The sequence below is a fragment of the Thunnus albacares genome, chromosome 21, assembly GCF_914725855.1.
Source record: "Thunnus albacares chromosome 21, fThuAlb1.1, whole genome shotgun sequence".
NCBI lineage: Eukaryota > Metazoa > Chordata > Actinopteri > Scombriformes > Scombridae > Thunnus > Thunnus albacares.
Window position 1 is genome coordinate 26,573,756 of NC_058126.1, and position 16,813 is coordinate 26,590,568.

The 16,813-nt window shown below is 39.5% G+C and overlaps 1 protein-coding gene across 2 annotated transcripts in view; it reads right to left on the bottom strand.

The window, feature by feature from the left end:
• Window positions 1-16,813, bottom strand: part of plppr5b (phospholipid phosphatase related 5b) — a 175,396-nt gene that overhangs the window by 73,495 nt on the left and 85,088 nt on the right. For both annotated transcript variants that reach the window (XM_044339522.1, XM_044339523.1), the window contains one exon: window positions 1,808-1,940. In XM_044339522.1, coding sequence (XP_044195457.1) covers window positions 1,808-1,940 — 133 coding nt within the window. The remainder of the gene's footprint in view (window positions 1-1,807; window positions 1,941-16,813) is intronic.

Here is a 16,813-nt window from a genome sequence, read left to right on the forward strand (position 1 = left end):
TAAATGTGTTCTTTCTCCATCCCTTTTATCTGAGCTGCATCAGGAGTTGACTTGTGTGGACTTGGGACAGAAAAGCATCCCAGAATGCATTTCACACCAAGCAGCACCAATGGCTGAGATTTTGAGCCAGGCTAAAAGCTGTTGTAATTTTCACTGTATGATTATAAATGTCAATTTATTAAGTTTTACTGTTTTTTTCAGGTGAGAAAGTAACCGTGTAGATTCCTAATATGTGGTCAGTTCATCCAAATAACGCCTGTTTGGAAATCTGCTCCAATGTTTTTGGAGATGTGAGGAGCCGCTGACCAGGTGAGACCAGCCGGTCATCTCAGCAGCTAGCAGCCCGACTCCTGAGATGATCAACTTGTTAACATATGTTGACCGGCCAACCGGCAATCAGTCTGACCAGCAGTCACTCTATATTAGAGTTTGTTTTATTTTATTAAGCTACATAACAGTTTAGATTTTTATTGTAGGTACATTACAGTGGTGTACAGTACAGTGATGGTGGAGCTTTGATTATTTTGTCACAGTACAGTCAGGTAGTTGTGTTGAAGCTGAACTGGTGCTGCCAGCAAGTACACTTCTGTTCCAATTGTAGAATGACTGTACTGTGTCCTCCCGTCCTCGGAAGTTTGTACTCAAGAGTCGAACATCCTTAATCCAAACTAACTAGTACACAAGTCTGGTGTACTTGGTATTGAGAAAGGCTCTGACTCTTTGCAACCTAGGTTTTCAAGAATGAAGATTTCGTTTCAATGTAGACACACGTGGGGTCCCTGTTCTGTCTGGTTTGTGGAGCCATGCGTTGTCTGGTAAAAGAGTGATGAGGGAGATGAAGTCAAGTGACGTAATCCCTGTTTACAGTACGACTGAATATGATATAATGAACATAAACTGTCTGTTTATGAACCAACAGCAGTAAAAGTTTCATTCCTCATCATGTTGCACTGATGCACTGAAGGACTGAAGATGAGACCAGTTCAAGCCGTAAGTAATGGCACTGAGCTCTGGCGCCACACTCCTCAGAGGCTGCAGATTTAGTATCAACATATCAGTCCTGCTGCCTTCAGATGCTAGTTATACCCTAATTAGACACCATACACCTAAATTATGCTGTGATTAGAAACCAAATAGGAGATCCTAATATACTATTAGACACCATTTTAGAGGATCATAGTCTAATTAGAAATCCAACACAATGCCATATCAGATCCAAATATGCTACAGTTAGATGCTATCCTACCCATGCTAACAAATTATGCCATAATTAGACCTCACATTTAAGGCTACCAACATGGGCCTATCATAGCTTAATTAAACAACATGATATTAAACCATATATATATATATTGATATATAACCAAACACACAGCAAACACATTAAGTATCTTAGTTAAAACATTCGTTTTTACAGAAACACAATGAGTTATGTAAATGCATATATAGTAAAATTCTGTTAACAGGATTCAAGCACTCTGCTGCCACATAGCTATCTACAATTATCTAGTGGTGCCCCCACATTTACCACCACAACAGTACCGTAACACAGCGGTAAACCAGACAAATGGAATGAGTTACATCTGTAGAGGAATGACTGACTGACTGACTGACTGACTTACAGACAGACTCACATCTGCTGCCAGTTTAGAGTCCAATTCGCCTAACCTGCATGAAGTCTGAGAAACATAGATCCCAGTGAGTGTCTGTGAGGGTACCACAGTCATTCATAAAAATGCTGTTCTTCTAAAAGCATGAATACTATATGGGTTTGAGTTAGAAAACTTGACCTAACCATGTAACTTACCAAGGAAGCGAAAGGTCCTGCGCACCAGTGGGTTGAGGTAACAGCAGTCCCCCGTGGCCACCGTCTTCTCCGACCGGTCAAACTCTTTGGAAGTATACTGGACCAGGAACAGCACGGTCTCTGTTATTGTGATCTGGTAGAAATAAAGGCCAGAGACACAAAGAGAGAGAGAACTCAGATGAGCTGAGTGACTATTTATCTGTGAGTTGGAGCTGTTGTGTTGGCAATGCCATTTTCTCACACTCTGTCACACCGCCCAGAGCCTGTGTGACTGTGCTCTCAGTGGAGTCCATCTGCACAGACACAGCTGTGGAATACACAGGAACATATGGGAGAGAGGAGGTCAGTTCATGTTAATGTGAGAGAGACAGCAGAGGTGTGTGTGAGTGTGTGTGTGTGTGTGTGTGTGTGTTTGTGTGTGTGTGTGGGGGGGGGGGGGGGTATTCTTTATGTGCTATCTGCCTCTAATTTGATTCCTTTTAAAGAGACTTTAAAGTCCTCAAAAGAGGAGCCACCTGGTGATCATGATAAATAAGGAAACATTTTCTAATTCATTCAGAACTTGTGCCTTTGCTGCTGGGAAGATTTCAGATTCCATAAATCCATCTTTAATGTAAAGTCATACTGGCAATCAATTTCTAACCTTTGCAATCTGACATTTCTCTATAAAGTTCTTGCTTTCAAGTGACAGAAGAAGAACTTGGTGTTGGAAAAATATATGACATACCAAAGCTTTGAAGATGTCTCTGCTTTAGAACTGTCAAATCTAAAGCTGCACCAGATAAATTTACATATAGTCACTGAGGAGAAACCAATAAATTTGAACCTCAAAATCTTTGGGTTACTTAATGTAATCCCTGGTTCTTTGATAACAGAGTGAGATGTTTCACAATAGGGAACCACCTCAACAAGACCATCTACAGAGGCTCCAATGGCAACACATCTGTCAGTGACAGATAGGCTGAATTGTGCTCAGGGAATGCCCCCTCATATTGCCACAGTCGACCGACCCCTCTCAAATCATTCTAGACTGGTTTCTTTCCGTGTCTATGCAAGGAGGGAAGTGATGGTGAAACACCTCACTCTGTGAACAAACAACTAAGGATTGTGTTAAATAACCAAAAGTTCTTTCTTCCTTCCTTCCTTCGGTGTTTCACTATGGGAGATATAGACCACTCCCTGATTTCATATGTTTCCCAAAGCCATAAACAACGTTGAGCCGCCGGATAGTGACCGTGGTATGCTCGCCTCTAGCACTGCTTGTGCCAAGGATGGCCTCAGGACATCCAGCCTGTAAAACCTTACAAAACTAGAAAACAGGAGCTTTCGGCATGCACTCTTCATGAAGCGACAAACTAAAGGATGCTGCCCCACAGGCTTATCCCTGAAGCCCACATGACAAGCTGAGTGGCTGTTAAGTATACTTTAACTGTAGAAAAGGCCTTCCCATTATCTACGAATTCTTGCAAGAAACACAGCTGATCAACTACTGAACACTGAAAAGGAATTTGCACGAGTCGCACCACTGCTCAAAAAGCCGCCACTTACCACTGTAAAGCAAAGACTCTCCACCCTGGACTCTCCATACAGGGGGTACACATGATTATATTCTGATCTAATTTGTGCAACTGCAGTGAGCAAGTGCTGCCCTGGCGGTTGATGTACACTACCACAGTAAGATGTTCCCAGTAAGCTAGCGTTAGCTTGGTTCTGAGGTAATGGGGCATGTTTCCAGAGTGTCAAAGGCAACTTCCCGTACTGCGTATACCCTTTTTCTACCACGTACTGCTTATTTGGAAGGTCCTGGCTCCAAACCAAAAAGATGGTGCAGTCCATGAACTACAACTCTGAGTTTCAAACCGGCTCCAATGAAACCAACAGGTGACGTCACACCTTGCTACGTCCATCTTTATATACAGGCTATAGTCACTGATGTGCTGTGCTTTATATACAACACAGACAGAAGGCACAGATAATACTTGTTAGTAGATCAATTAATTGTTGGCATGTCTCTTTTAATGAGAATTGTTGACATCCAGACTTATCCTTTCAGGTTTGGTTAGGTTTAAACACCAAAACTACTTGGTTAAGGTTAGAGAACAATTGTGCTCAGGGTTTATAGAAACAGCAGTGTCACATTCTGATGCTGAGTTGACCAGTCCATCCATGGCCCGACTGTCACATTACTTCCACATTTGCTCAGTCAGTCAAAAGTCATCATCCACCCGACCACTAAAGGCCCTTGTCAGGTAAATGTAACAGTCAGTCTTGCATGTCAATCTATTCTCTTGGGATGTCAAACCAAACTCAGCTCCAAAAAGTCTGAATTTGATAGGCTGAGGGATGCTCCTAAACATCTTGCCTTTCATTGTTTAATATTCCTGCAAAATAAACATCCACAATTATACACTTGGGTCCAGAAGGACTAGTAGCTGTTCAACCTTCATCTGGTTTGTATGTGTGTATTTGTGTTAACAAAATCACTGCAATGTCAATACGAGGCAGCTGCTGCACTTTCCTGCCAACAGCTCCACAGCTTGCCAGCCACATTACACCAGCTACTGTTCTCCATCAGACTGCAGCCACCAGCGACCTCAGACATTATGACAACCACCAGTACATCATTTACTGCAACGCCATCGGCTTCAACATCAAAACTGGTCAGTATTACCAGAGCCACAGACCTGACAGCAGTCCAGCTGTGGCACAGCAGCTCTGTGGGTCCAGACGAGCCAGAAAATGATGGTGGTCTGATAGCAATTACAACCATACTAGTAACAATGAAAATAATAGTAAAAATATTAAAAGGACACATAAATTGACTTTTGTTGGGCCTGCTTCTGAGTGATGTATCACTCTAACTAAACTGGATGAATGTTACTGTCCTGCTCTGTTTTGTCTTGATGTCTGCATGTTCTGTTCCCTCTATCATTGTTTATCTAAGACAATGCATACACAAATATTGCAACAATAAAAAAAAATATTATTCACTCATCTTTATATTTTTGTTTCTATCATATCAAGGGTCAGTTGGCAAAGATGAGTGTGTGATGTAAGATCTTAGCTTGTAACTCAGTCTTTGCTGTTTGTCTTTTGCAGTTTGATTTCACTGTCAGCTGCCGAGTGCAAATAACCGCTGTACTCAAATTTCTATAACCAATTGTATTGCAATCTATACAGAAGGCTTTCATAATATATATATATATATATATATATTATATTGTCGTCAATGTATTTATTCCTGCAGCTTTTTGGGATGTGTAAAATAGCTAAAGAACAGCCCATAGCTTCAAACGGAGTGCAGATTTAGCAGAATTACCCTTTCAACTTATGCACTTTGTCCTGCTAATTACTGCTTGCAGCTATGTTTATAATTTCATTTTTACCATAATTATTAGTTAATTAAGATAAGAGATCAGATAAGACTAAACTTTATATATCCCACGAAGGAAAATTTAGGCATTATAGCAGCAAGCCACAAGATAATTAATTGTTACGTACTAATCTATTTACTTTAATATTACTTTACATATATATGTATATGTATGTGTATATACATATATATATATATATATATATATATATATATATATATTTTTTTTTTTTTTTTTTTTTTTTTTTTTTTTTCTTGTTTCTTGTTTCTTCCCTTCAGAAATAAGAAAAATATTAACAATAAATTTCAGTTAAACTCTGAAGTGCTGGCTACAGGAAGATTTGTAGAATCCTGTCTACAAAGCCCTGATTGGGTCAGTTGTTTCTCCAACAGTGGACACAGTTAACACAATAGCAAAGCTCACTGAAATCATAGAAATCTGGAACCAGGCTATATTTTTAATGATGTGATTCAGTCTAGATTTCACTTCAGAAATCGGTATTTTAAATTTCATAAAGGTGGAATCTAATACATAGCAATATACTGAGTGCACAAAACATGTTGAAAAAGACTTTCTCCTGAATTCCTGCAAACTGAACTATTTGATAAATTACCTGATATTCATAGACTTCCCAAAAGACATTATCAAACTGTGTAAATATCCCTCACTAGAATACAACTAACTCCAGGAATCTCACAACCACAGGGAACCTTGTCTATGGATTTAATCCAACTGAATAACGCATTACTTCTAGAAAAAAAACAAGGACTTTAACAGATCTGGAAACAGCACCATGATATTGAAAAAAGAAAAAAGACTCACAGGAAAAGCAAAGCAAGTGAACTTCAAATATTGTTTGCACTTAAAACAGCAGTCCTGTAGACAACCTTATTTCAAACTAAATGAAAATCTATAAGCTAACCGGGAATAGCACCACTGAACGTCTGTTTGTCCTTTTGTCTTTATTCTCCATCGTGCCAAGACAGGGCAGGACTGAGGCAGTGGGGCAAAGGAGCAAAACAGGTTTGAATCAACAAATCATAATGAAAAAGGTCTGATTTCATTCTGTGGGCAGCCTCCCCGGCTTACAGCCATGCTGGACTGTCTGTCTGCTGAGCTTCTGCTGCTCAGTGATGAAATAACATAACTTCTTCATTTATGTAACACTTGGGTTTGCCAAAGATAAATTAGAACAAGGTTACATAAGAGGAGAAGAAAACAAAAACAAAATATCAGGCATGGAATAGAAAAAATGATACTACACCATAAAAAGCTGAATTTTCTAAAGAAAATGCTGTCCTTCCTGTTGAAACATTTCAAACCGTTTCAGACCATGTCAATTTTCCTCCCCTGAAAACATAGCTTTTTCAAAACTTACCTCCAGAGTGTGCAAATGTGAAAACAGCAGCTTAGTGTTGTAGTGTATACGGGGAAACTGAGCTTTGTAGAAACACTGTCATATCAGTGACAAAGCAGATGAGGGCAGTAGCATGGCATTTCATTGGAAGAGGAAGAAGAACCACAATGACAACAACAACGATGGCAGGTGGCTTTATGGGAGTGTTGTTCTCTTTATTGTCTACTTTGATGGATTGCTTTGAATTAAACGTAGCTACATACCACCTTTCTCTACTGAAACTGTCCTAATCTGCTCGCAATAAACAAAATGTCAGGAAGTCCAGTGTTTCCTCTATATTCATTCAGAAAAATTAATCAAAATTATGAGCGACGATCATTAATATCAACGGGCTACTAATAATTTTCACTCACACACTGTGCGAGCACAATAACACCCTACGTTATTGTGAAATTGTTTTGAGTCATCCTCCCTCTCTTCGTTCTTCAACGGACATCTACGTGAAAGGTACAAGAGTAGTGTAGCTCCGTTAAGGAACAGGCCAGTGTGTGTGTGTGTGTGTGTGTAAATGAGCGTGTGTGGTTTAGCGAGTGCAGAGAGCGAGCACCAGAAAAGTGACGTGAATGCGAGCAGATGAAAAGTTTAGCAGGAAGTTGTCAACTTGGCAGTAAATGTACAGTATAGACCACAGTGTGTCAATTAATACATTCTGCAGCTCCTCAAGACAAAGAAAATTCTCGTCTATCAAAAGGAGGTTAGCTAACGCGTTAGCCTAACCTGACCAGGCTCACTTAAGGTGGACCAGCAATTCTCAATTTAGTGTCAATCTCATCTGCTCTTCAACAGAGAACAGACAAATGTCTGGCTGATGAGTGTCTTGAGTGTCCCCCGAGGTGTCACTTGAAGCACGGGAAGGGTTTGGCATTCAGTATCAGTAGAAGTAATCATTGAAGGTGTCTGTAATCAGCTGTCATATGTAATGAAAGCAATGAAAGCAGTTGAAGTCAGTTGAAGGTTATTAAGTTCAATGACTGTACATTTCAGTTGAAGTGAATGTGATGAAAACAGTTGAACTGTTGGTTGAAGTGTATTCAGTAAAAGTTCAATTTTCATTTAAATACTATGGAATGAAAGAAGTTGAAATGTCTGTTGAGGATGAAGATGAAAACATTTTAAAAGTTTTTTGACATGTGACTGCTGGAAGCAGCTGAGAAAGATGAAAGCAGCTGATATATCAGTTGTAGAGAAAGAGATGAATGCATTTGAAATTTCAGTTGAGGCATAAATGATGAAAGTAGGTGAAATTTGTGTTGCAGTAAAGAGATGAAAGCAATTTAAATGTCACTTTAAGAGTAAGAGATGAATGCAGATGAAATGTGAATTAAGTCGCAGGAGGTGAATGTAATTGAAATGTCAGTAGAAGTGGAAGTGTCATTCGTTCTTCAACACAGTCACTTGAAAACTGCACCTGACATGTGATGGGTGAAAGCAGTTGAAGTGTCAGTAAATGTGTACAATAGGAAAACAAGTAGAATATCTGTTAAGGTGTACGTTAATGAGACAGCTTAATCAGTTTCCTGTTGCTTTGAAGGCCAAAATATAAAAGATGAGTTAAGTCCTATTATTCAAATCTGACACTGTGATAGATGACATGCTTGTCAACATTTTGATGGATATATTTAGTTTGAAGTGTACAAATTGTAGAAGTAATAAGTGTTTGAAAAGACAAGTTAAAGAACTGAGGCTTTGTAAAATGGCACCTTATAGCTATCTGAATATCAATACTATATGATACATGTCACTCTAAAGCTGCATTTGTTTCCATATTTTTCATCTTGTGATAAATTACAAATATCTTGATATTTTCATTCATTCTCATCTATATCAAAACTTAAGCTCATGAATTCATGTACAGTATAAAGCAGTTTTATCAGGCTGATATCTCCTGGCATGGCCTTTCATACCTAAGAGGCATGTTTCCTTTCTGTCAGGGGGGTTTTAGGTTTCACTGCTGGTTAAAAAGGTCTTTTAAAGATCTGAGATATGGTGGCCATCCACATTCAACCAAGTCTTAAAGCTACAAAATACAACTTCACACACCGGCAGCTTCAAATACACAGCATGAGGTATGTGTGAAAAATTTGAACTCCTATACCCAAAAGACTGTCAAAGTAGTGAAAGTAAACTGCACTTACCAAGCTGACTCTTCTTCCATGATTTAAAGGAAGACGGGAAGGGAGAGGCAAACGATACATGATACTGGCAATATGAGCTTTTTCTGTGAGTTTTAACCTACTGCGCTTCTTGAAACTTTTCTTTAATCACCAATTCCTTTTAACTAAACTGCTCATTGCAAAAACTTTGGAACATTATTCACTGCAACATAAGAAGGAAAAGTTGTGAAATGCATGACGATTTTTCAGAAAAGCTACAGAAAATCGGGCTGCAATAATCACAACAAGCCTGAGTGAGGTTGCTGTGGGACTGCTAAAGACTCAACAAGGACAAGTTCACAGAAAAACAGTCGACTGCCTCGATAACAAGTAAGGTTATTTAAATAAAATGGAAATATACTAGTGTGTGTGTTTATGTGTGTGCATGCGTGTGTGTGAAGATTTAAAGTAGCATTTCTATTCTTCTTGCTGAAGACAGAAAGGATAGGAGTGTGGATTATGTTTTTGCAGAAAGCTTGATGAGAATTTGAATATTCATTACAAAAATTCTCATCGTCAATACTGTAAAATCAAGTCTGCTCCAATAAGATTACCCAATATCAGCCCAATAGTAGCCAATTTCAATGGGTATGGGGAACAGACTTTCTTAGAGAGCAAAGTTTGTAAGAACTTCTTAGAGGTCTAGGGTTCTCCAAATACAATTACAAATCTAAAATCATGTGTTCATTCATCTGGCCAATATAAGTCTGTGAAGATACATTCTCTGATTACGTTACAGGAACCAGCTTCACTCCTGAATCCAAAAAATTCTTCTACTAAACTGTATTTAATTTCAAAAGATTATTATAAGACAATCTAAATACACATTAATTGACTCCATGTAATATATAACCTTTGTAAAATACTTTTCGGGGTTGAGAATCATGTTGAATTCTAGGGTGAAACTTCTAATAATAAGATATAGTGACACACACAACTTGTGTAAAACCTGTCCAGTGATTAGAATCATCAGTTCAGTTTACAGGCTTAAACAAGTACAGTATTGATTTGTTCTACAATAACTATGTAGCCTAATCAATGACATGGCATCATATTAGCAGTGGACAACGGTGAAAGGGCCAGCTCTGACTTGTCAAACTGATACATCAGTCTAAAGATACATGCATTGTTTCATTCATCCAGACTGATTTCTGAAAGAAATGATGGACTTATAGAACCATCAAGGTTTGATCAGTAAGGCATGATGTGTTAAGTGGCTGTGTCTAAAAAGGAAAGGCGTGTTAGCTGCCATAACTAGAATCTATTTTGGAGTTGCCAATGGAAACCTGTGTGAAGTCAGTGCATGTTGAGCTCAGTCGAGCAGTAAAAACAGTGCTTTTACTCATCAAATTAAAGGTATAGTGGATTTACCAAGCCTTGGAGAAAGAAGGGCTTGACAGTATGTTTGCAGTACATGGAGAGAGTTGATAACCCCTGTGTAGCTGTGTCAGCAGCTCTCTGCAGGAACAGAGCCACATGGGTCTATTTCAGAAGGATAAAGCAGCGATGGTCAGACTGCAGGGCTGGACTGACACCGCTGGCTAAAGCTTATTGTGTTCTCAGTAAGCTGCCATGACCAGAGGCCCACAATAGGACATGATAAACACTATTGTGGCTGCTTGTCTCCAGGATGTGCCCCATGCCCTTGTGTCTTCTGAGCCCAGAGTTGTGCTTCCAGCACTTGGCCGATTTCACACTCAGTGCACTGAGGGATTAATCTTTAATTTACAGGTTCCCCCCATCGGGATTTGTACCAACAACCTCCCGACCTTGCCCGGTCTGAATGTTTCCACCTGGCTGCACACCCAGGCGCATCAAGTCCTGTCAGCGGATACAGCAGAGCGCGTCCAAGCATGCGTGCCACTGTGCACATGCGCCCATCAGTGTGTGTGGTCCCAAAGCGTACTGAAGCCCGGAGCTGAAACCCATAGAGCTGCTAGGCACTCAGGCGTTGCCACAGTGATTTATTCAGGTCGACTGGTGAAGAGGGCACACGAGGTAGAGGAGAAGAGGACTAATGCCAAAAAACTTCAACTAAACTTGCAAATACATGTTTTCTTTGCAAATATTTTTACTTTTAAATAATTTCATGTAGAGATAATGTCATCATCCAGAACTGTGGTATTTTTAGGGAGGGAAAATCTCTGCAACAACATTCAGTGACACTGGAATGGCCAGCTGAGACTGATTAAACTTTCTTGTATTTTGGCATGTACTTAGTTTTTATTGATCCTGTGACCCACAGCCACACTAACCCATCAGGGGGCATCAGGGCAAAGATGAACACTTACATATTGTGTCTGTAATTGTTAGTAATCAGTAATTCATTTGTGGTAACCTGACTATACCTATTATTATTATTTAGTAAAATCCTCCATGTAAGCACAATACACTGAAACAATAAAGTCCTTACAAGTACATTTTAACCTGGGGCCCTTCTACAATTAGGGGCCTCAAGGGTAGGTATTGTTGCCTTAAAGCTCCTATCACTTCAGTTTATACTGTGTTTTAGTGGTGCATACAATATTAATAAACATATTTGAAACTAAACTAAACTAAACAAAAGTAAACTAACTAACATAAACTAACTGCCACACTGTGAACCTGAACTCTTCAGGGGCTCTGAGGGTCTGGGAGCCCTTGGACAGTTGCTCATCAAACCTTTCTGCAATTGAAGCATCTGATTTCAATTCACATAATGTCTCCTGCCAGCAGTTAATGAAGTAGTTTCAGTTCAACTTAGCGGTAGCAGATCAGAACACGTTCACACAATTCAGTTTCAAAACAGTCATGTTGGTCGAGCACGACATTTCAACCCAACCAACACACAGTGCTAACTAAACCACCAGGAGCATCCCAGTGGTCCCCCAACATTAGAGCATCTAACCAGAGTACTCAAGTCACAAGGAGTCAGCACTTACCACAAACCCATTCAACACACTAAAATCTCTGCTGGTACACCCTAAAGACAGGACCTCCCCCAAGAGGAAGACTGGAGTGGTGCTTGACATCATCATGACATCACATGTGACAGCTTTGGGGAACACTACATCAGTGAAACAGCAACAACTCTGAACAAGAGAATGAATGAACAGCAGAAACAGACATCATCTGTGAACACCAGACCAAAACCTCTCACAGCATCCACTGAGACAAGGTCAAAGGTCATTAAGCAGGAGTCAGTGGACAACCAGATAAAGATCAAGGAGGACATTCACATCTGACACCATCTCCACCCATATACATCCACCTGTTATCATGCAGCCAAAGATCCAACAAGAAGGCCATGTGATCATGATACATGATGACTGGGTAAATTCCATCTCCTGAGGAGGACTATGAGATGTATTTGAAAGCTCTAGTAAGTTGGCCTTGAATTCAGTTTATCTTGTCAAAGAATTTAAGTATGAGGACTTATTAGAGACACTACGTAGAAGCATTTCACATCACAACCAACAGCAGCTTATCAGTGACAGTCAAAAGTTCCTCTAAGGGTTGAGTTTCATGGTGCAAGCAGCTGCAATGTATTGCATTCTACTGAAGCCACAGAGGCATACCAAATCCCCAAGTCTCCTCGTCCTCCTCTTCCCCTTCTGAAGAAGAGCTCGATAAGAACCCTCAGGCCTCTATGCAGCTGACAGTTCTCAGAATCTAGGTCACAGACACTCTACATAGATGGTCCAACCATGCAAACCTCCTCCTTCACACTGGCTTAAAATGGGACAATGGTTAATACCATGATACAACAGAGACAAAGAAGAAACTCTCATGTCATCTGAATATACTGAAGTTGTTCCTGCTTGAATGTGACAAAACCCTCTGCTGATTTTTAATTTTTTCAAATTCATCATTTAAATTAAAAACCTCCTGCAGATGTTCCAAATTAAAAGCCTCACAGGAACAGAGCAGGAGATTAAGGTGGCTGGGCGCCCTTAATGTGAAACATCTATGCAAGAAGTGTCAAGTCAAGTTTTGTCAAAATCGAAGTGAGTGGAAATAATTAGTGAATCAGTGATGATTAGTGATTATTTCAGAGCAGCAGAGCGGTGAGTATGCCAGGACTCTGTTGTACTGATGGAAGTAGCGCTGCGGAAATGGAAATTATGAATTAATCAAGATAATTAATTGATCAAGATTACAGGTAAACATGAAGGAAGTGCTGAGTATGTATATAGCAAACATTAATAACAGGAGCAAATTTAAAATGTATAAGAAGTTAGAAACAGAGGCCCGTTTCGCTACAGTTGAGTCTTAGCTGACAGCACTATCTAAATTTACAGTGCATGAACAACTCTTTGTCAATAAATTCTTAGTTGGCCAGCTCTGAAATTTGTACTTCAAGGTCTTCTAAGCCAGCAGTTTATGTCCTCTCATGGGACATTTGATGTGAAACACATACTACAACACATCATAACAACTGCTATGAGCTTCTAAATCCCTTTGTGTAAAAACTTCTGAAGCATCTTAGTGAGTCAGAGGTCACAGGTATCTGAGGTCATAGATTCCTCCATGCTAATCCTCTTTCTCTCTTCACCATTTCCTACTTCATAAAGTCAGATATGACTTTTGTTGCATCTGTCTGTACCATCCGTACTGTATCCCATTACTACAACATTACAAGTGGCATTATCAGCTGCAGATTCAATGACATGTGATCATAGTGTGGATTAACCTCATGTGAGCTGCCTGAATAATACCCTGTGCGCTGGCTGTTTAAGGGCTTCTCTGGGCCATGTGATGATAGGGATAAAGACCAGACTTAAACAGCTTATCAGACGGGATCTACAGTATGTCCCCATACAGTGGAAGCAGTTTGAAGACTAAAGAGATGGGTTATTATTGAGATATGGTGGCATTTAAATTCATTCAAACTTTGTAAAAAAGTGTACCGAATGTATAACTGTATCAGTAAAATGATTTGAACCATGGCCTATTTGGAAGACAAATGTCAAATGTTTTATGAGGCATGATTACAGTACAGCTGTTTCAAACGCAGTGTGCGCTCTGACTTTTGCCGATGACAACTTCCTTCTTTTCCCCGGCGGCAGAACATGCAGAGAGAGTGGTGATCCTTTCCTTAGATTTCTTTCCCCCTTTTATTGTCATAAGCTTCAAGGAGACTATGTTTTGACTTCCTTTTTCCCGTCATGATTTCAATGTGCACACAGCACCAACCACAGGTAGGAAATAATGGTGCCGTAGCCGCTAAGTAGCCTACGTATGATATGTGTATCATGGGATACAGTAATACTGGGAATAAAGTAAAAAAAAAAAAAAAGAATTACCATATTTTAATTTTTTTTCCATATGTTGTCATGTTAAAAGAACACTAAGCGGACTACTTGATTAATATAGGTGAATTATTTAAACAGCATTTGTAAGGGGATGATTCTGTCCCAAGCTTTTTGATCCATATAAGCAGTTGATGACTGTAATTGTGATCACTATAAGCAGTTTCCACTGTAAAAATTCAAACACATCAGAAGGTCATGGTTTGGACTTTATTTAATTTTCTTTTTTCTTCACAGTTTGAAGAAAATGAGTGAGTGAATGAATAAATAAATAACTTCAAAACAACGTATTACAAAGCAGTTTTTTTGCCCATATGATAGGGCCGCGGGGTACATTGGACAAATTAGGAACCACTGACATGAACCTCTTTATTTGGAGGAAAAACTGAGCGTGAGCACCCCCGAAATGCTGCTAATAAACCCTCACTGCCATTACTCACTGTATTTGCACACAAATACAGTGAGTACAGTAGGTCAAAGTTGAAACAGTGGGGTCTGTAAACTGTGTTGGACCTTTGTTTTCTGTTCAAAATAAGAGTGATTATCCTGAGGGTTTGCTTCCAACGGGTCTGATCGTCTGACCTGTCAGATGATTTTTAATGATGTCATCATGTTCCCAGATCTCAGCTTTTAGTTTGCTGAGTACAATGTTATTATTACTGATAGACGTAATGGAGAAACCTACCAAAATAAGTGTTTGATTTCCCTTGATTTTTACCAATCTGTGCCCAGGTGTAAAATACACCATGATGGCTACAATGACACCCAGCAGGGCTGTGAATAGAGCACTGATTGATTGTGACACAAGAAAGATACAAGATTTCATCCACAAGTGTGCTTGTTAAATATAAGTCACTAAGCAATTAATAGAAAACAACACCCAAAGCTTGATATCCAACAGGGCATCATCTCTCTCTCCATTCCTCCAGAGTCAACACTCGACCACATGCAGTAAATGTTCTTCCTCTTTTTATAACGTCACTGCTGTAGGATCTATCTCGTATAACTCCAGGATGATTGTGGTGCCTCTGGAGGCTGTAGAGTTGCTGTCATTAAAGTTCTTGTGGCTGAACGCAGCACAACTCTGCTGTGACAGAGTCTGATTGCTCTCAGTGGTGATCTATCCTTGGTCCTCTTGTAGGATACAAGCTCTCTCCCAGGGCTTTAGGTTGATAGATTACATAGGTGGAGTATAGTAAGTATAGTATTCTCACAGCAGTGCAGTACTGCATTATCATTACTAAAAGAGATCTGATAAATCACCAACGAAATTATGTAAAATTTCACTATTTCAATAACATTCTGCAAATACGCAGGTTTCCTGTTTACAGATAAATCCAGGATACTCGTGCGGCAGGAAAACATGCTTTCTCAATGTCATGGTAGCATATGTGTGGACATTATCAGTGTTTGGAAATAAAGCCACTTGTGAGAGAGAAATCACAGAAAGTAGCAGTATTAAAGGACAGGTTCACAGTTGTTCAAGTCAGGTGTCCATATGAACAGAGCTGTAATCATTCCTCCTGTTCATGCTGACCATTCGAAGATATATTCTAAATGCGCTTTCAACGTAAGTTATGGGGGCCAAAATCCACAGTCCTCCTTCTGTGCAAAAATGTATTCAAAAGTTTATCTAATATGAGACTTCAGCCATCCGCATCAGACAAATCAAGTTGATATCTATAAAGTTACAGCAATTTTAGCACAAATTTCCCTCCTTTTCTCACAATCCTTCCACTGAAGCCCAACCAAGACACACTATCCAGGAAAACACAAAGAGGATATTTTTTTACAAAAAAGACTTAAACTTTGGAAGAAATCCACTTCATTTGTATAACTCAGACTGCTGAAGCCTCATATAAGCTTTAGATAAACTTTTAAATACATTTTTACTTAAAACGGGGACTGTGAATTTTGTGGCTGCATCTCTGTATCAGCTCACTGAGTCTCAATACTCTGAACACTATGTCAAACTGATCAGCAGAGCATAGATTATGGAGCATGATATGATTTTATTAAACAGCCATAAACAGACTGGGTAACAATGAGCTGCTTAAAAACGTGTTTCTTGGTAACTTCGATGCAAAATTATTCACCATCTTATTAAAATCAGACCAGACCTCTAGAAATGAACAGCTAATTGTGCACTCACAGCTGGCAGGTTCACCTCATTGGATACTGCACATTCCACACAGGCAGGTTATGCCACATTTATCATGTTGATCATAACTGTCAGTCAAACTGTTTTGCAATGGCTGCTTTGCAGACCAAACAAACCACACAATACGCTAATTTCAGTTCACCTTTGCAATTTGGAAAAAAAAATGCTTTCCATATTCTATTGGATTAAATTATCACATGTATTCGTACATTTTTCCTTTCCTTTGAGCCAAAAGCTTTGATAGAATTAAGTGAAGGGCCCAATGCAGTATTCTGTATTCTCATTTTTAGATGTCTGAATGACAGTAGAAGGCAAACTATAAGGAAAAGGAAAATGTCAAATGTCACTTTCGTGACAAGTCAAATATGACTTTCCTCTCCTCTCTTTAAAACAGCTTACTCCACTGCTGTCACTAATCCCATTATGCCACGGCAGAGACTTAACAAGAGAAAAAAGGGCAACAGAAAAGAGGGAAGGCCAACAGGTAGAGGACAAGAGGACATAAAAAAATCAATCCACTGCAGTTGCATTCATGTCTAATTTGTGATGTGCTGTTGTCTCTAACGTCCCTCTGACGTTGTCACACTCTTTATGCTTTTGATCCTCTGGC